This window comes from Brachionichthys hirsutus, chromosome 7, assembly GCF_040956055.1.
Source record: "Brachionichthys hirsutus isolate HB-005 chromosome 7, CSIRO-AGI_Bhir_v1, whole genome shotgun sequence".
Classification (NCBI taxonomy): Eukaryota; Metazoa; Chordata; class Actinopteri; order Lophiiformes; family Brachionichthyidae; genus Brachionichthys; species Brachionichthys hirsutus.
In genome coordinates, this window is record NC_090903.1 from 14,833,771 (window position 1) to 14,853,368 (window position 19,598).

Here is a 19,598-nt window from a genome sequence, read left to right on the forward strand (position 1 = left end):
GTGGACAACTGGGAACCATCATCGGAGGGGGTGAGAAATAAACTGCTGACGCTCTCGATTAGCTAATCTCTCGGTTTCACTCACGGTGACGTCACAGTTTCGACCACAAGGACCTCGTTTTGTGGAGGATGTCACAAGTTTAAAATGTAACCCATTAACATGCACTAAAAAAAAAGATGTTTAATGAAAACTTTCCATTACAATCACGTTAATGGTCTCTTATAGAAGATATCATTTATTGATTGTATTTTACAATCAATTAGGTCCAGGTTGTTATTTCAAAAGATAATTAATTCTCAATTAACTTACCTGGTTAAATAGATCAGATCTCACCTATCTGCTTCATATCTTTCCCTGTTTTACTGTATATAATATATATAGTATATAGATTTGGTCCATGAAGGTTGGCCCAATGTAAGACGTGACAACTTTTGGGAAGTGCGAATTACCGATTTACACCCAATTCATATGGGCAACCAGGATTTTTTTACTGACCAGATAATCAGAGAAATGCCCACAGCTGAGAAAAGGAAAGAGTCCGTGGGGAAACCAAAACATGCAGCAGGAAATTCCAGTTTCTTTATTCCCACTGCGTTCAATTGATCTGTAATCACCTCCGCTAAGGTGGTTTTGTTTTTAACGATGTTTGTTTGTTTGTTAGCAGGATTACATATAAACCGCTGGATGGATCTGGATGAACAAAAATCTGAAGATGGGTCTTGGTCTAACTTAGATCCCATTAAATTCTGAGAGCGATCCGGATGTCCGTCCGGATACAAAAAAAAATCTGGATTTTACTTATAATCGTGGCTTTAAAAAAATAACATCTTGTAAAATCTGCGTTCAATTCCCTCTCCAAAAATCAGTCATAAAGGGGTCCGGTATGAACTATCATGCAAAATGTTTTCTGGATCTGATCCAGAATGAGGTCAGGAAATATTATTATAGTTTTAACTTTGAAAACTCCATTTATGGATTCAAAAATCAGATATAAATACCAACTCTGATTCACTTTTACTTTTCATGGTTGGTGTATAAAGATACCAATAACACTCCAGAACCTTTTGGTGCTGATCCAGATCACCGTGTGGACGGTAGATCCAGTTAGGAGGGGATTGAGCTGCTTGGCGGAGGTCTGTGCTCTATAGTTACTATAATCCATGCTGCTGGATCCCTGGAAACAGAATCTTCCGTTTTCCTTTGTTCCTGAGTGACATTGATAAACCCGGGGGGGGGCGTGGCCTCCTCCTGCTGTCACGTGACTCGGCTTCGGTCCTGATGCTGGGACTTTGTATAGGGAGTGATGAATGCCACCGAGCAGCGGGATGGGGAGAAGCCAGAGATCTCACTCTGTATCTTTAATCTGAAAGATTAAATGTGTATTTTAAATCATTTCTGATTTTACCAAATCTCTTTCATTTCTCATGCATTTCTAGAAATTATCCAAAACAATTAATTCAACAGTTCAGGATTTGTAGCTTTAAAACATCCGGTTGTTTTGTGGCACTAATCGTCTCTCATAGACGTGCATCGTGCCCCTTCATCATCATCATCATCATCGTCGTCATCGCCGTCGCTCAGCAGGAGTTCCCCCCCTTTCCTGCCATTTAAAGCCTCCGCTCCGCGCGCACCGTGCGCCGTTATGCCGCTTCTCGCTCCGCGGACACGGTGAAAGAGGAGAGACGGTGATTCCTAAATGGGAAATCTGTTGGGCAGCTTCAAGGAGCCGAGCACCGTGGAGGAATGCGACTCGACGTGGGGGTCGGACTCAGAGAGCGACGCGTCCCCGCAGGTACGCTGGGGGGGTGAAGGGTGCACGCGCGCATGCACGGGGAGGACCGGGAGAGGGCAACCGGGTGGAACCGGGTGGAACCGGGTGGAACCGGCACGCGTGAATGAGACGAACATGCAACGGAACTTCATTCTGAAACAGCTGGTGCAACCTTCAAAGAGCCCCCCCTCCCCCAGATAGCGCCTCCTAGCAGCAGCATCTTCATCACAATGTCCGCTATTTACAGTCATCGTCTACAATGAGTTTTATATAATGTAGTTAACATGCTGAGCTGAAGGACATTTTTAGTTTGATTGTCTCGACGCGATCTCAAAACGATGTCGGCAGACTTGGATGAAGTATTTTCATAGAGGTGGACGAATAGTTCTGATTCTGAAGCGGCTCCGAGCCCAGATGCGTGTTCTGGATCCATTTATAACCTTTATTTATCAGAGATACAGGAGCGCTGATCATTTGAATAAATGACGCGTCGACCATTTTCTTCCTTTTGTCATCTTTCCTATTTCCTATTACTCTTACTACGCCCCCCCCCCCCTCTTTCTTACAGCTGACTGAATCCCCAGAATCAGTTCTAAAGATGAAGAGGAGTTTCTATGCTGCCAGGGACCTTTACAAATACCGTCATAGCTACCCGGTACAAACAAAACAACAAACACACATGTACACGGTACCTGCACACAAACAAACAAAACAACAAACACACATGTACACGGTACCTGCACACAAACAAACAAAACAACAAACACACATGTACACGGTACCTTCACTTGCGTCCCAGTATTATTGATCGTGTATTGTTGACCGTTGATCTCATGTTTGTCGGTAGAACTACAGAAAATCCAGACAACCTAACGAATACCGCAACCTGCGCTTCTACCTGAACAAGATTCCTCTCGTACCTGATGGTGAGGTCACACGCACACACACACGCACACACACACGCACACACACACACACACACACACACTAGAGATGTGTGCAGCAGCTAAATGGTCCTGTCTGTTCTCAGGTATCTACATTGAGGAGATTCTGACACAGTGGAGGGGTGACTATGACAAACTGGAGCACAATCACACCTACATTCAGTGGTGAGCCGCCTCCTCTGACCTCCTTTAGCTCGCGGCTAGCTGTACGTGACAGCGGCAGCTCCTCCTGACGGAGTGTCGGTGGCATTTTACCATCCACAGCGACCGACGATTCGTTTCTTTGTCCAGCAGGCGTCGGTGGACATGCTTGGTGTCGGGTTACGTTTAATTGTTGACTAAACGCTGACAGCGGCGCCCAGCGTTAGCAAACAGTCGAGCTGCTAACGTCCAAATGACGGGAGCTATTCCGGTTCTAACAACACGTGTCTTTCTGTTTCTGTGTGGCAGGTTGTTCCCTTTGAGGGAACAAGGGCTAAACTTCTACGCACACGAGCTCACTCAGGACGAGATCAAAGTAAGACACACAAGCAGACATGCTGTCCACATGCATGCTACATGCAGTACCCGTGTGGACCCTGACACCATGTTTACACTCCATGTCATACTGCCAGAGTCTCCTGGTGCATGTTTGAGAAACTGTTTCCCATAATAGAGGTGTGTAGGCTGAGTTCAAACCCTGACAGTGTGGCTAAGCTAGGATAGGGATAGGGTAAGCTAGGATAGGGTAGGCTAGGATAAGATAGGATAGGCTAGTCTAGGATAGGCTAGGATAGGCTAGGCTTGGATAGGATAGGATAGGATAGGCTAGGCTAGGCTAGGTAGGATAGGATGGGATAGGGCCAATTTGCTCAACTTCCTGTTTCATCCTGCCAGGAATTCCAAAGCACTCGGGAAGCTAAGCGGAGATTCCTGGTGGCCTATTCCCTGATGTTGGACTTCTACGGCATCAAACTGCTGGATAAGAGTGGGAATGTTGGCCGGGCTCCCAACTGGCAGGAGCGTTTCCAGCACCTCAACGAGTAAGAGCACACAAACACACGATCGTAAAATTTCAGCCAACACTGCTCTGTTGCCAATTGTTTTTGCTTTCGTGCCCTTAAGCAAGGTAATTCTTTTAAACCTGCTGGAAACTGATCGTTCTAGTGGCCAAATGTGAAACGACATGTTTGAGATGTCGAGAAATGCCTCTTCCCCCGTTGTTCCTCACAGGTCGCAGCACAACTACCTGCGCATCACTCGCATCCTGAAGTCACTCGGAGAACTCGGCTACGAAGCCTTCAAGGCGCCGCTGGTCCGGCTGTTCCTCGAGGAGTCGCTGTGTCGCGGCTCCCTTCCCAGCATGCAGCACAGCATCCTGGAGTACTACGTCTACACCATCCGCCTGCCTGCCACACGCAGACGCCTGCTCCGCTACGCCCGCAAGCACTACAGGCCGGCCCATGCCTTCCTCTGGGGGCCGCCCCCTGTGAGGCGAGGAGGCGGTGTCGGAGGTAGCTCAGGTGCCGGGAGTAGCGGGACCAGAGCGCCCACTACGACGCCGGAGCCACAGAGGAGAGAGGACGAGGGCGTCGCCTCTGAAAGTAGCGGGATTATTGCGTCTTCCCATGATGCCGTGCTGTGCCGGGAGCTGCTGGGAGGGGCCCCGCAGGGCTGCTCTGGACTCGCCGAGTCCAGCATGGCTGGACTGGAGGGCGCATTAATAATGATTGAAACCAGACGAGAGAGAAACAAGAGTCCTCTTCCGTAAGAAATACGATTCGATTGATCTAAAGTTTTAAAGGCAGAAAACAAAATGTGTTTTTTAATGTAAAACGAAAATTATTCTCTATGTCAGAACTTTATTCTTAGAATTCCTGAAACATCCAGACAATCCCATCGGACACGACGAGGCTCGAGGCAGAAACGCGTGACGGCGTTTCATTAGAATCACGTCCGTATAAGGGCTCACCTCGAACCCCTCGGGCTGTCTCTGGACCGTTTTCACCGCAGGGAACGGAACGTGGTGCTGCTGTCGCCGGGGCGACGAGGACGTATCCCGAGCCGAACGGACTGCCTTCGATCAAACATCAAAACCATCCATACCGGTAAAGATCCCAACACTTTGTGAGGGCTCGGATTCTAAATGTCATCACTGTCTACAATCAATGGCACCATGGAGGAAATGTAGCATATAGCAGCTAAATGTAGCATGTAGCGGCTAAATGTAGCATATAGCAGCTAAATGTAGCATGTAGCGGCTAAATGTAGCATGTAGCGGCTAAATGTAGCATATAGCGGCATATACCGCTGATCCAGTGGACCCAAAAATCGAGTTCGGTTTTGTTTCCTCGCTAAACAGAATTCCAGAACTTCTGGGTTCTGATCTAGATGGTTCTGAGCCACTTCGCTTTTGGGCTTTTGGGCCGACAGTGGTGAACATCTAGGAGTTCAGGTATAAATTTAGGCCTCAAGAGGAGGTGACTTTGACCACAAGGCCACAATCCAGAAATCAGGAGTTTCCCCCTCTTGGGAACGTCTTGGGAACGTCTTGGGAACGTCTTGGGAACGTTTTCCCTCTCCATGCAGCTCGGGAGTAAATGAAGCTGTGGCAGAAACCCATTCGCTGCTTCCACATAGATTTAGGCCCCGACAGAATAAACCTTGGGACTTGACTTCTAAAGTAAGTCTGAATGTCGGCTCAGTGTTTTAACTGCATCTGATTTGTCCTGGGGGGGCCGGGGGGGTATATTCTTAGCATTAAGCATCCTTTGTTCATTTTATAGTGAAGTTAAAAGCGGCGCGAGGCGGAGGCGATCTGGATCTAAAGTCCGTTTAACGGCCGGCCTCTGTTTCCTCCCCGGACGAGCGTCTCTTCTAATTGTAACAGCAACTGTTCAGGCGACGTGTAAAACAGCGATGCTGATCCATTTTCTGTGTGTGTCTGATATTCTTAAGTGCCTTTTTTGTATTTTTTTTTTAAACCTTTATCTGTATGCTGTAAGGAGCGCCGTTCACAACTGGCTTCCTCCGCATCCTGGTTTTTGTACAGCACTTTGATATCGCCATTATTGTTTGATTTATAGTCTAAATGTGAGTATAAACGCGTAGAAACAGCAGGAATGGGTTGCACACACAGAGGAGAAGTAATAATACATAATACTTGAATACTTGCATCTGGCCTGTTGATTAAAAGGTGCAGCAGAATATTTGTTACCCTAAAATGTGAACTTCTCCACACTCGACTCCAATAAAAATGGGAATGTGGATTAAGAATGTTGTTGGGAGCGCTTGATTGCGTTTTGCTTTTAATGCCTTATGAACTGTCCATTTATGGCAGAAGTGATTCACACACTGTGATTATCTTCCAGCCGGCTTCTCGTGGATGAACCTGCTCGTAAAGATTATTGTGAAATCTTTCACAGACGGCGTGAAAGACGTCCACGCAGCAGGTTTTCCAGACTGATGCGGATCCTCCTCAGTTTCGGCTGAAACTGGACCAGTTGGCGGTCTTGGTTTCTGGGACTTTCCCTGTTTTTTTTTGTCATGTGGCAGAAACTGGCGCTCGAACACACACACACATCCACTTCTGCTTTTTGGTGCACAGAGGAGGAACTGTGATTTGTTATTTCATGATCAGTAACGGACTCCGTTTTTTGAAATAGCATTTTACTGAAGCATGAGATATTGATCATGTGTGCACCTGCTCAGTGGAGACACAGCAACAAATCAATGGATTCGGTTAGGGTCGGTTATTGATCCTGCGATGGATTATTGGTGGCTGTAATGTGACCGTGGCTCCACCAGGTGGTCAAAGAAGGCACTGCGCACTGTCTGTCCGTTGACAGCTATAAATAAAAATATATAATTTTAAAGTATTTTCAAATCACGTAAATGACACAATAAAGTAAATCAGAAACAGGATGCAAGGAGTGGAAATGTGAAGAGACAAACCCTAAGCCATTATATTCACTTTGTATTGTGTTCACATAAAGGTAAAAAGGCGGTTTACCTTTCACAGGCCGCATCAGATAATTACAAAGGAACATTAGAGATAATATAATATTAATAATTGGTTATATTGACATTCGAAAGAGACAAATAATTTGAGAGTATAGGGTTTTATTTATTTATTTTTTAAAGTCTACAGCAATATTAAAATATGGGATAAAGCTCTGGCATAACTTCGCCATTAAAAATTCTGAGAATGGAGTCAGAATTTTACCAAAAAAAAATCTTATTTTTACGAATCTCAATTATCCAAAATTAAAATGATAGAAATCTATGTCAGAATGTGATTAGCGTGGCTCACACGACCCCTAGTGTTCAGGGGCAGACATTACACCCTAGAATGCGGAGCGCGCTTCCGCGTGTCCTCTGTGGCGTGCACGGCAGCGATGCAGTGAGCTACATTCCCTAACTTCCTCTGCATTAGTGGCTGAATATTTTTAGATGTGCCAGAACACAGTTCAGCGCCTGCTTCCGCTTCCTGTCCACGTGTTTCCGCCTGTTGCCACTTAACGCATCGTTTATTGCTCATTTCCAGCTTCCTAAAGAAACTCTATCCTGCACTCAGACACATTCCCAGAGAAGGATCGAACCCCTGATCAGTCTTTTTATTGATTCCAGCATTTATAGGCCATTTTGTTCATTGTGTCCTCCTTTAGGAGCAGCAACATCCTGCGTCCCTGTCCCAGCGGGACAGACGTGGGTGAGGCAAACCAGCCAATCAGAGAAACTTCCATAACTCTTTATTTACACAAGCCACCGGTCACTTACATGAAGCTTCATTTAGCAGTCCTCTTTAAGGTCACAGACATGTTTGGGAATAATGTGACCTCAGGCTGGTTCCCCTGAAAAGGTTCCTCTTTTAATGTTTAAAGACAGACACAACATTGCATCATTGCTATGACGTCTGCGTTGTCCACTGGAATATAAGACATCTGTCTTCCCCAGCTGCTGGATGAGTTCCCTGAGACAGGCAGTGCAAACGATCCCACTCCCGGCCACCAGGGGGCGGACGCCGCGAGTGTAGGATGTTTACATTTCCTGGGACTCGGAGGTCAAAGGTGCATCTTGACGCCACTTCAGGCCGATTTATGACGAGAGAGGAACAAAGATGGCGCCGTTTGGTTTGTTTGACATGTTTTCTGGAAGTTTACGGATGAAATAGAAAAAAGAAGAAACAAGCGAAGTGAAAACGATGGACGCGAAGTCTGAAAGGATCAAGACCTCCTCCTCGAGGAGAATGAATGAGTATTCTGACAGTCTCCGACCCAGCGGCGTCTCAGGAACCGAGCGGCACCGATGGCGGATCTGGACAGGATTTGTTCCCATGCCCCCCCCCCCCCCCCTCCCCCCCGCGATCCAAAGATTCCCACTGCTTCCTGGGATGTGACCCTGAAACTCAAGCAAACACGGACCGGCTAAAAAGTACGACGGATTTGATGAGAAACATTATAGAACAGCTGATTATGTTTCTCTCCTCGTCGTGGCCTCCAAGTTACCTCGGAACCCGGAACAGTTTGGGAACCGGGGGTTCCCTGGAGACCACGAACTACGCAGAGAGATATTTGAATGTCCACCAGAAATTCCTGCCTCTGACCCGATGCATTGGAGACAGACGGTCCACTGCTTCCTAGGAAGGGAGGGAGGGAGGAAGAAGAAAAGGGAGGGAGGGAGGGAGGAAGAAGGAAAGGAAGGAAGAAAGGGAGGGAGGAAGGAAGGATGGGAGGGAGGGAGGAAGGGAGGGAGGGAAGACGGAAGGAAGGACGGAAGGAAGGATGGAAGGAAGCGTTCTAATATCTCAGACTCTCCCAAGCTGTGCTTCTTGTACTTTCTGTTAAACCAGTCTCGGCAGAGGGAAGCTAAGGAAGCGGATCCTGGCACACGGCCTGGAGCGCCGGGATTCGTGTTGGATGTTAGGGACAGGAAACTGCAACCACAGCTCCTTCCTCACTTCCTGCTTCGCTCTCCTTCACCTCTTCTCTCCTCTCCGCATGTCATCCTGGGGCGAGGACGAAGCCGCTCCCATCCGCCGGGAGCCGAATGGCGACGGCTATCGCTGACGGATTTGGATTTCCTCCGGCAGCGTTTACTGGGAGCGTCGCCGGATGAATGAAGGAGCTTGGGAACGACAGACACATTCTTCCTTGTGGTTCACAACACTCCGATGCACGGCGGGCGCAGCCGGGGTCCGGGATCAGCCGGGGTCCGGGATCAGCGATGACACTAGCAGTCGGCTGCTGCAAACATCCGACTGAAAGCCCCAGAACCCAAAACCAGCTTCCAGTCAAGGATGTTTACAGCAGCCCGACTGCCAGCCGGCCCGGAGAGGACGGCGCCGGCACACGGCCCGGCAGCGCGCGTTGCTGCAGGTCGCTACAGAGACGAGAGGACGTGAAGGACGCAACATGTCTGTTTTTTAGAGTTCAAAATGTATTAATAATTTATTGGAGTTTAGCCTCGGATGAGTTTCCAAGAAGAAGACGACACCGACGCGGCTTCCGATCCGACTGATGTTGCGTACTTTACGAGGTAAGCTAGCTTGTTTTGCGCGACGCCGGCTGCCAGGTTCGGAGTTTCTCCCTGATTGTTCGGGTCTTGGTTGGCAGGATCACGCAAAAGCTACTGAATGGATTTCCATACAACGTCCTGGAAGGATGGGAACCGGAGAAATCCCCTCAAATCCTGGTGCGGATCTGCGGAACAAAGATCGGGAATTGCAAGGTGAGATGAGAGGGCGCGTTCCGTCATTTAAACAAATACCGAACGGATTTTCACAAACCTGACATTAAAGGAGACGAGGACGCGTCTCTTCGCTCAGTGGGGGGGCCAGTGGGGGGGCTCTCCCAGATCCAGACCCGCCCCTCCTCCAAGTCTCCAGGAATCCTTTGCAGACTCCTGCAGACGAACGGACACAGGTGAACATCGATCTGATCACGTTTTTTAGGCCTAAAATCTCGAAGCGCTCGGCAGTGACCTGCATGGTTAATGTTTCCTTTGTTGTTGAGTAAGCATTCGAAGGGCACAACCTCCCCCCCCCCCCCCCCCCCACACACACAGGCTTGTTTAGCGTGTAAACACAACTCGCCCCATCTGTTTAGCCATCATACAAAGCCCCACAGCTCAGCATACAAACACACACACAAATCTAATGACTTCTTCTCACGCAAATGAACATGGAAGACTCCCATGGTGCCCTTTCTGACCCCTGCCCCAGACGCTCACTTCCTGTATCCTCCTCTTGCACCCTTTATTTGTCATCCACCACCCTGGACCACACGCAAGAGTTAGCGTGTCTTTGAGCGCCCCACGGGACACCATCAATGTCACCCGAGTTCCATCGTTCAAGGATTGCTTCCCAGGGGGGGTTAAAGTTGTCAAAGCAACTATGTGGCCCCTCCACAAATCCTTCTCTGCCCCTGCCCCGGGTCTAAAGATCATTTGTGGAGAAGATGCGCCACTCTGGTAAACCTTTAGTGAAAGCTAGCTGCGTGGAAACTTTTCGTAGGCGATTATTAACTTCTCGTTTCCACTCAGACGCAACGAGAGTTAAACACTGAACTGATGACGTTTGCTCTGCCCTTGAAGTAATCCTCAAGAGCCCTCGACTCCTGGTCCTGGTTCTGGTCCTGGTCCTGGTCCGCCTGAACCCACTTCACTCCAGGCAGTCACATGCAAATAAGCCTGAGGGCTATCTTGACAGAGCTTACGTGTTATTTAGCTATAATGCCGACGGCGTTCGCTACTCAATTCAAGCCACGTCTTTCGGAGTGCCGACACACTCCGACGTCCTTAGCGCCGGAGGAGTGCGAACTTACGGCATCACTTTCTCTGATTCTCTTCTTTCTCTGCTCAGGTCACTTGGGGAACAAAGAAAACTTTATCAGAACATTGCAATCCTGCATTCCCCGGATTCTTAGCACTTGGCAACCGGCGCACACAAAGTGGCGAGAGAGAGAGAGAGGGAGGAAGGGGAAGGAAGGAAGGAGGAGGATGAAGGCAGGAGAAATTAAAGCAGCTCTAGTCCAGGTTTGTGTCTGTTTTATTACCTAAATCTCAAGTGTCATAGTTTACAGTTAAAACCAGTGAATGCTCTTTAGCAAGCTAATGCTAAAGCTAACTTATGACTCACGAGCCACAGATGCGGCGTCTTCCGGAGAATGTCTGGAGACGTATTTAAGGACGTTAAAGATAAATTAACTGTGCAGATACTATATAGAAAAGAGAAAGACCAAAGAACTGGCGCCTTGTCCAGGGTGTTCCCTGCGCCTCGTCCGTAGACTGCTGGGATAGGCTCCGTGGCTACCCGCGAAAATGAATGAATGAAGAAGGAGCTGAACTGAATGGCATGAATGTCAAGGCCAAAAGCCCAAATCAGGCTATTGATTAAGTCTTATCAGGCGGTTCATGACCGAGGGCGTTCGGCTTGCAGCATTTAAAAAAAAAGATGCCGCTATGCTAACTATGCTAGCTATGCTAGCTGTTTTCTCTCTCTCGCTGTGAAGCCAGGCCAGACCAAAAGAAACAAACACAGATTCAACTTTCAACTCAAAAGAAAGCAAATAACTCCATTACCCAAGCTGTCATTTAATATCTAAAGCTATTCAGCTCTCCTTCAGGTGTTGCTGAGGCTGACGCGCTCTGCGGTGCGCAGTAAATCAGCAAGTTGACGGTGATGCGTGGAGGTTTGAAAGTGCTGCACAGGAAACCTTCAAAGCGGGGCAATCACCGCCGTGTCCGCGCGTCCTTTCATCCAGTCAAGAGCCACTTCACTCGTATCGCAAACACAGCAGCACAATGAGGCCTCCAGATTAAAGGCATTAAAAGGTGCAGCGCGGCAACCGATGACCTGGAGCCTGGCCGCGAGCCAAGGTGGACGTTTGAAGTCCTGCAGCGTCTCTTATCGTCCATCATCCAACACACTGAGGTATAATGGGTCTGTTTGGCCATAACTTGCCTTGTTTGATGTCTTTGAATTAAAAGTTAATTCACCGTTGCTCATAATAAGGACGAATCGGTTTCTTCCGACGGGTAAAAACCGCGCCCCTTCCTTAGTTTGTCGCTGCAGCTCTCTGAAACTTTTTTAAATCTACCAGTCTCAGTTGTTTAAGGTATTCTTTGGGAACAAGGGGGGGGGGGGGCGGCTGATGGGACGTCCATGTGACTTACAAACACATTGGTAAACACCCGAGTTAAGGAGCCCCCGGGGATCTTCTTCTGGCTTATCTCAAAAATGCAAAACACACTATCTCTCTTATTTAAGGAATTCCTGCAGAGGCAGACTTCAGCGCTGGGCGCCACGATGGTCGGCTCCTTCCTTCCCAAAAGCACACCCTACGAAGTTGGTGCCTCGGCAGCTGGAATCCTGGATGGTCATGCTTATCCCCCCCCCGATGTCATGATATTTTCACCCATGTTTCGGTAATAGATTCCAGGGTTACTTTGATTTCCCTGTCAGTCCTAGTCTTTTTCTGAAGACCCTGCATTAGTGCTCGTGTGTTTGCCAGAACTTCTCTATCTGACAACACAAATCCTTCCCGTCCTCCTTCGCTGGGCTCGCTCATCCGACCAGTCGGCCTTGCGTATCGCCCTCCGTCGGCAGCTTAACGGACCGGCGGATATTCCGATCAGGGTCCCGAGTGCTAACGGAGTTGGTGGCCCGTGAAACCCAATGCTGATTATTAACAGCCGAGTCCTAAAAGGACTGAAACAGTGGGTTAATGTTCATGGAAGACGGGGTCTCACTGGAAACTATGTTAAGTAACGATGCGGAGGAGGTTGATCATGAACCGCTAAATAACGGCGGTCTCAACCGTAAAGCGAAACGAGGAGGAATCTGTTGGTTTCCAATGATTCCGGGTTCCCCGGGTGTGTGTGAAAGGAAAGCGAAGCATTCACGACACTAATGTGACTCGGAGAACGATCACATCGCAGGCGTCCTCGTCGTTTGCCTCCACGTCTCTCCGACTCTGAACGTTCGTCCGCTATTTATTATTCCTCCAATGCACGTGCACAATTCCATCACATGAGAAATGTCCTGGCGTTCCGCTCCGTTCTGCACAAACGTTTCAACCCGACTCCCCATCATGTATTGCGGGACGGGCCGAGGATTCAGGAAGTCGCTCCTGCTGTCTCCATGGTAACCCAGAGGTCAGCCCTGTGAAGCCGGAGACCCCTCCTCAAACACAAAGAGCCAAGAGGCCTGGAACGACACACACACACACACACACACACACACTGCCTCCAACACACTGAAGGACTTCCTGTGTGCATAAACTAAATTCGGCGTACAACGCGAAAACTCGGGAATGCAACGGACAAACAGCCGACATGGCCCAGATCTGTTGGGAAGAAGCTCCGCCTTCCATTTAGCCGCTAACTTCTATTAGCTTCAGAGACGAGGCTACGGGCGGGAAGCTCGCAGACGGTTCAGAAGCGGGGACAGGAAATGGGGGGGGGGGGGGCGTTGTCCCTGTTTGTTGATTGGTTGATTGTTGGCCGAAATGTTTAGCAGATGTGGTAACATGTGGTCAAGTTTTATTCCCGTCACATTCCGGCACGTTTGCCGACGTCACTGCCGGAAGTTAGAGCAACAGGTGAACAAAAGGAGCGCACCGATAACAAGATTCTAGGTTTCGTCGATGTCTTAAATCTTTTGAGACGATCCGTCCTGCTGGAGGGACACTCGGGACTCCCAAAGCTCATCCTCCCTCTGCCTGGGAACTAAACTGTCCCTCATCCCAAGGGAGGAAGGAAGAACGGCGCGGGTCACTTCCATGCCCCCCCCCCCCCCCCCACAGCAGACGGCTGGTTGGCCCCCCAGGAATGCACTATTCCATGTTCACTGTGATCTGATGGTGAGTCTCCCCGTGTCTGCGCGGGTTCCCTCCGGGTTCCTCCCACCTCCAAAAAAACACGCAATAAGGTGAACTGATGACGTGTGTGTGTGTGTGGCCCTGCGATGAACTGGCGACTCGTCCAGGGTGTAACCCGTAGACTGCTGGGATAGGCTCCAGTAGATCCCCGACCCAGATCTCGGATGAAGCGGTTCGGTTCACCGAAAGGAAAAATCCGTCCGTCTAGTTTTTAATCTAAAAGTTTCTCCGTGACTTTTTACTAAGTACACATTTCCGTTAAAAGCTCCGGTAACGTAAACCTTACTCATTACTTTCGGGAGTCCGTGCGGGGACCGGACCGAACGGACCGTGAGCTCACCTGAGACAGCGGTTGTTGACAGCGGAGCAGTTCAGGGCCCGTCGGATATTTAACGATGATAAATAAAATAAAATAAAATAGAAACTTCTCTATTCCTTGCGAACTTTGACAGACATTGTTCTAAACGTTTGGAGGCTGAAATAAAGTCTCTTCCGTGGATGTCACTTCCCCCCCCCCCCCCCGAGACTCCGAACGAGTTTAACGCGATGACAAACTCTTGGGAATCGAAGGATTCCGGTTCCGTTAAGATAAGAAGTCGACTTTCCTCCGTCCCGGTTGAATCTACCGGCTGTTAACCGGCTGGAGGATTTTGTAGTCAGAAATCCAGACGGTCCGGCCCTCTTTTCACTGACCGGTGTCAAGTTAGCTTAGAAGCGCTAGCGACAACGGAATCTGTTTCCGGCGAACCCTTTCGCTATAAAAGAGATTTTACTTTTTGTAGATAAAACATTTAACATAAAAAAATAGAATAACAGTATGATTAATTCGATACGATTTGGAGAAAATAATCAAATGCAAGACGTAATGAATTTAGTTTGACCGAATGTCAAAATAAGTCATTTTTATTTGTAATAGGTATCCCTTTATTGTGAAGGATAGAGCCTGGTTTCCGGTGCAGTCTTGTCAAGCGGTATGTGACTTGACGGAGTTTCTACGGGATACTAAACACTGTACAAGAGCTGCCCACTGATTAAATCCACGAATGCGTGGAATATGTGACGTCATAAAAAGTTGCGAATTGCGACTACAATGAAAAATGTGTTTTTGACTCAATTTCTAAACGGATCAGTTTACGGGTTATCTGTGAAGATTTTGTACTTTCTCACCAGACTTTTACGAATCTCTGTTCTCCACCTTGCATTACCCACGAAAGGTAAAAGACAAGATGGACGACAGCGAGGAAGGCGCCGCAGAGCCTGATCTCCCCATCAGCCTCAACGCGGATGCCCTTTTCATTCCAGACCCTGGGAAATCCCAGATCCGGCCCCTGATCCGGCCCCTGATCCGGCCCCTTGACGCGGCTCGTGAACGCGTCTTCACTTCACATCCTCTGCTTTCGTCCTGAAACGCTGCTGTTTGCGTTTTCCTCTACCGCCATTGCTGCTGTGTTTAGGGTACAAACCGGAGCAGAGGCCCGGCGCAGATAAAGGACCTCGTCGGTGTTTACGGTCACAACAGCCTCGGGGTAGCGACAGGCAGGGAAGCTGACACCGGTGGTCGGTGTCGCCTGAGGATACCCCCCCCCTCACCCCGTGTCGCCCCCAGAGGGTGTCGCCCCACCACTGCGGTCAACACTGAAGCGCCTCGACAACGACTTGGTCGGTCCACGTGCATTTCTCTACGTTGTTTGAATGCATTCCAATGAGATCAGTAGGTTGCCGTGGTGATGGGAAGCATGTCGGTGAACTCTTGGCCCTCCATGGCGCCGGCGCCGGCATCATGTCTGCAGCTTTATTTGGAGAGTACACACAGAATCGTGGCGTTAGCATTTAGCCGGTTCCACCGGGACGCCGTGCTGCTCGAGCTCAGAAGGTCTGGTGACCTTCACCTCCTCCCAGAAGGTCACGAAGCCAGATGTTATCAGCTGGTCTCATGGTGACCTCCCCCCCCATCACTCATCATCTTCGTCAGATTCTTCTTATTCTACTTGGGTTTCAGCCACAATGAAGAAGGTTGGATTCGCGTCGCATGATAAAAAGAACCTTCTCCGTCACGTTGCTTTTGTTACAGGTGCATTTTCCACTGCCTATATTTTAGTATGAAAAACACAGAGGCCCCGCCCCCTAACCGAGGCTGAAGTAGGCCTTCATCCTGTCACTAAGGGGGCGTGGCGTGTGACGTGTGCACCTGGTGTGCGGCGACCAGGTGTGTGGCCGGTGGCCGGTGTCTATCCGGGACGCGGAGATGTTTATTTTTAGATCGTAAAGTCCAGAACTATATTCTACTTTTAATTTTTTTATATGTATTTTTACCTGGAATCTTTGGCAGATAAGGAGGAAGAGTGTAGTCTAACCGTGAGTGGGTGGAGTCTAACCGTGGATTGCTCCCACGAGGGAAGCCGACAGGGAAATAACGCTAAACTGTTGTTTCCATTTGATATTTAAACGTTTTATATTAACGTTGTCGTTGCAATATTGTCGTCGGATTCAGGTTTTATGTGGAAATGAAACAAACATTTAAAAAAATCTATTTGTTAAAAGATCTAATGTTTATTATATAGAAACAAGCATCACATGCAGATGAGGAATCAGAATACTTTAATTAGTGTCATGCAGCCAAACTATACTTTTACATTTATCGGGACAGGAACTACAAATTTTAGGATGATTGTCAAAAGCAGGAGAAGTTAAAGTTAAACGGGGGGACACCACTTCCTGTCGGTTGAAGCGTTTCTCTATTGATTAGTAGAGAAACAGCCCCACCTGGTGGATAAAGAGCGTCACACACCTGCTACGTTTACATGGACACAATTTATTTAATCCGATCAGAGTTTGGAGTAAAATTAGGACTTGCGTGTTCATGAATCACACTTTCAAATTGGATAAATTATTTTGACACGCGCAGCAGTTTATACCAAATATACCGGAAATAGTAGAAGAAGCCGTAGCAACTTCCGTTGTAAACAAAACATGGCTCCGCCCTTTTCTGCTTGAAACGTGAGCGTTATTTCGCGCGTTTTCCCCGTTTGCGCTGTTGGTTTCCTCCTTTAACGTGTTTGATATTGAGTTCTGCCTTTCGATCGCTCATGCAAACCTGGTTTCCCGTGTCTTTTAGCAGCTGATAGATAGAGGATAAATCAATCCAGATCATTGATTGCTTTCTGTCTGCTGATAGTTTTTAACTCCAAATGATTCCTATGATATTACGCAACACTCTTGACTTGAAGGGAACCCGTGATGGCATCTCCTCTCAGCGTGGATCGCCGATGCGCTGCGTGAAGTGTTCCCCGGCCTCCAAGCCGTGGTGCAGCGTGCCCCCCTGGGCTGCGGCCCAGGCCATGTGCTTGGTGTTGAAGCGGGCGGCCCAGCGGCCCTGGGGGTCGACCGTCACGACCCCACCCAAACCGGCCACTCGGGACGCCATGTAGGCCAGACCTAAGTCGCTGGCTGCCTCTGCTGACTGACCTGAGACCAGTGAAGAGAGGCTTCAGCCCAGTGTGTGTGTGTGTGTGCACGTGCGTGCGTGCGCTACCTTGCTCCATGTGGAACAGGATGAGTCTGGATAAGCAGACCTTCATGATGGCCTCCCCGTGGCCGGTAGGCGACACCGCTCCGATGGCGTTGTCGGCGTAACCGCCAGAACCTGAGTCGCAGAGAAGGTCCGGCGTTACACGCCAGGAAGCGGCGGCCATAACGGCGGCCATAACGTTAGCAAGTTAAATTCCGGTAGGCGAGGAAAAGCTACTGCCTTTAACAGCCAGAAACCTCGAGCGGATACAGAGACCCGAGGTGGGCGGGGCCTCTGCTTTTAATGGACGAGGCGAGGATAACAGTAACGGGTGACAGAGGCCGAGTCAGTGACATGAATTCATGCTACTCCCCCCTCCCCCAGCGGCGCAAGCTGATAGCAGCGTAGCTAGCCTAGCCTAGCCTAGCCTAGCCTGAATTATACGCTTGATCTAAAGCGTCTTCTCAAATGCAGCTCGTCTAGAGAAGCGCTGATGCGGCCGAACCGCCTCTGAGCAGCGTATCTGGGTCGGAGGTCGAGGAGGCGGGGTGCAGGTCTGGGTTTAGCAGGTGACCCGTGCTATCTGAGGTCAGCGGTGAACCCGGACGATGATGTAATGACGCCATCGGAGGCTGCGTCCGTCAGCACGGCCGAGCGGAGCGCCGTTAGCGATGGCGGGGCTTTCACCACGCCACCCGCTAGTCAAAGGTCGACCTTCCGACCGCCCGCGTCTGATTATGATGCTAACCAACACGAGACCCAACCCCCAAGCATCTGGCCGAGCGTTCTTGTACTTCCTGTTGACTGACCGATGCAGGAAACGTCGCCCACGCGTCCCTCCATCTTGTTCAGAATGCCGCCGGTGGAGGTCGCGCAGGCTACGTTGCCCCCGCCGTCGACCGCCACCGCTCCGACCGTGCCAAACTTTCCCCTACGGAGCAAAACAAAGCAGAGACGGCTTGAAGCGCTCCGCCGGACGCGGCGAACGGGTCGACGCCGTTTGCTGATCGGCCTCTCACAGCTGGCTCTCCACGGGGTTGGCGCCGGGCGCCAGGTTCTCTTTCCAGCACATGCGGGCGTACTCGGTGATGAGAGACTCTTGGGGTACCTCAGGGATTCGCATGGACCTGGCGAACAGGCTGGCGCCCCCTGCTGTTAGACACAAGTGGCTCGTCTGAAACGGAGATCGGCGGGCGCACCTTTAAAGCACGTCTCGACTCTATAGACACAAAAACACGTTGTGCTTGTATTTGACCACGCCCCCCCCCCCCCCCCCCCCCCCCATTATGTTTGCAATCGGTTAGCGATAGCAAAGCTTAACTGCAGATCTGCTACTTGAGAACTTAATTGTTTGTGTCAACATTGGAATGTGTAGTTACACCCGGGGGGGGGGGCGCACCTTTTCCATAACCAGTCTTGCGAGCCGGGTGGGGTTGGCAATGTTGCGAACACAAGACACGGCGCCGCTCGCCAACGTTTTCCCATCCATCACGATGGCGTCCATCTCCACGTCTCCGGCGACGTTCAGCACCGACCCCCGTCCTGAGGAGGGCATCAACACCTTTACCTCTGGGGGGCGGGACTCCTTCGTGTGAAGGGGCGGCGCGTCTTGAGAAAAGCGTCTCCACCTGCGTTGAAGAAGGGGTTGTCCTCCATCTGGGTCACGGCCTCCACCACGGCGTCCATGCTGCCCCCGCCGCCCTGGAGGACGGCGTACCCGGCCCGCGCCGCCAAGCGCACGCCTTCCCTCCGCTCCTCCGGGATCACGCCTGCCCCCCCGTGGACGACCACCACCGGCAGCATACCTGAGAGGGAACCCACGTCAGTTCGACCTCCTGACAGACATAAACATGTCGTGTTAATAAACAAGGAGACAATCAGAGATTGCAGACCGTCGCCTCCAAGTGCCCTATCTCGCAATGTTAAAGAATGCTTTAAATCATTCTAGAATCTGGATCCAGATCCGGATCAGCGCCATTCTCAGGGAGGACCGAGCCACGGACAGAACCTTGCTTTGGGTTGATTGGGTCACTAGTTTTTGAGTTATGCACAGACAAACAGACCCAATTGCAATACCCTCGCCCCCCCTTCGGCGAGGGTAATTAACGATCAATACGTCACGCACCGATCACGTCACGTCGCACCGCTGAACAGAGTGCAGAGAGACGCGCACGCAGCCGACGGTCTGCCAAACGCGATAAACATTTTAACATCAGTAACTCATTTGCTTTGAAGTTTTGACAGAATAATTTCTTTCAGAGTTCCTCCGAAGCGGATTAAAAATGCTTAATCAGATTAATTTGCGTCGAGCTAACCTGAACAGATCCGGTAAACCGGATTGAGCCCCAACCGGACCGGTGTGAGCGGACTACCTCCTTATGAATGAACAAGCGACTGACAAATCTCCCGGATTGCACGTTATTTATTTACGGCATCTCACGGGGTCTCCGAGGCATTTCAGCAGGGCTCTCGACTCGCAAAGGACTCCTGTAATCTAGTGGCGGCTATGAGAACTG

General features: G+C 49.8%; 2 protein-coding genes and 1 long non-coding RNA gene across 3 annotated transcripts; 1 reads left to right on the forward strand and 2 right to left on the reverse strand.

Annotated features, from left to right (window-relative positions):
• Positions 1-1,696: 1,696 nt before the first annotated feature.
• On the forward strand, positions 1,697-4,465 carry LOC137896148 (opioid growth factor receptor-like protein 1). Its single transcript, XM_068741677.1, has 7 exons — positions 1,697-1,792; positions 2,340-2,426; positions 2,619-2,697; positions 2,802-2,880; positions 3,166-3,232; positions 3,592-3,737; positions 3,928-4,465. The coding sequence occupies exons 1-7, from the start codon at positions 1,697-1,699 to the stop codon at positions 4,463-4,465; spliced, it is 1,092 nt and encodes a 363-aa protein (XP_068597778.1).
• A 4,649-nt stretch (positions 4,466-9,114) lies between these two features.
• LOC137896213 (uncharacterized) lies at positions 9,115-14,257 on the reverse strand. Its single transcript, XR_011105572.1, has 4 exons — positions 13,915-14,257; positions 10,518-10,559; positions 9,482-9,597; positions 9,115-9,395 (listed from the first exon to the last, which is right to left on the reverse strand). It is a non-coding gene; the product is annotated as an uncharacterized lncRNA (long non-coding RNA).
• A 2,567-nt stretch (positions 14,258-16,824) lies between these two features.
• Positions 16,825-18,888, reverse strand: asrgl1 (asparaginase and isoaspartyl peptidase 1). The gene is made up of 6 exons (XM_068741678.1): positions 18,711-18,888; positions 18,482-18,624; positions 18,102-18,256; positions 17,892-18,013; positions 17,107-17,217; positions 16,825-17,039 (listed from the first exon to the last, which is right to left on the reverse strand). The coding sequence occupies exons 1-6, from the start codon at positions 18,883-18,885 to the stop codon at positions 16,825-16,827; spliced, it is 921 nt and encodes a 306-aa protein (XP_068597779.1). The 5' UTR covers positions 18,886-18,888.
• Between the last annotated feature and the right edge of the window lie 710 nt (positions 18,889-19,598).

What these genes read in the sequence shown, in the direction of transcription:
- LOC137896148 (XM_068741677.1), top strand. Translation starts at nt 1,697, where the DNA reads ATGGGAAATCTGTTGGGCAGCTTCAAGGAGCCGAGCACCGTGGAGGAA. An exon ending in AATCACACCTACATTCAGTG is followed by an intron (nt 2,881 to 3,165) that starts GTGAGCCGCCTC and finishes TCTGTGTGGCAG; the next exon opens with GTTGTTCCCTTTGAGGGAAC. An exon ending in TCACTCAGGACGAGATCAAA is followed by an intron (nt 3,233 to 3,591) that starts GTAAGACACACA and finishes TCATCCTGCCAG; the next exon opens with GAATTCCAAAGCACTCGGGA.
- asrgl1 (XM_068741678.1), bottom strand. Translation starts at nt 18,885, where the DNA reads ATGCTGCCGGTGGTGGTCGTCCACGGGGGGGCAGGCGTGATCCCGGAG. An exon ending in CAACCCCTTCTTCAACGCAG is followed by an intron (nt 18,625 to 18,710) that starts GTGGAGACGCTT and finishes TGCCCTCCTCAG; the next exon opens with GACGGGGGTCGGTGCTGAAC. An exon ending in CAAGACTGGTTATGGAAAAG is followed by an intron (nt 18,257 to 18,481) that starts GTGCGCCCCCCC and finishes TCTCCGTTTCAG; the next exon opens with ACGAGCCACTTGTGTCTAAC.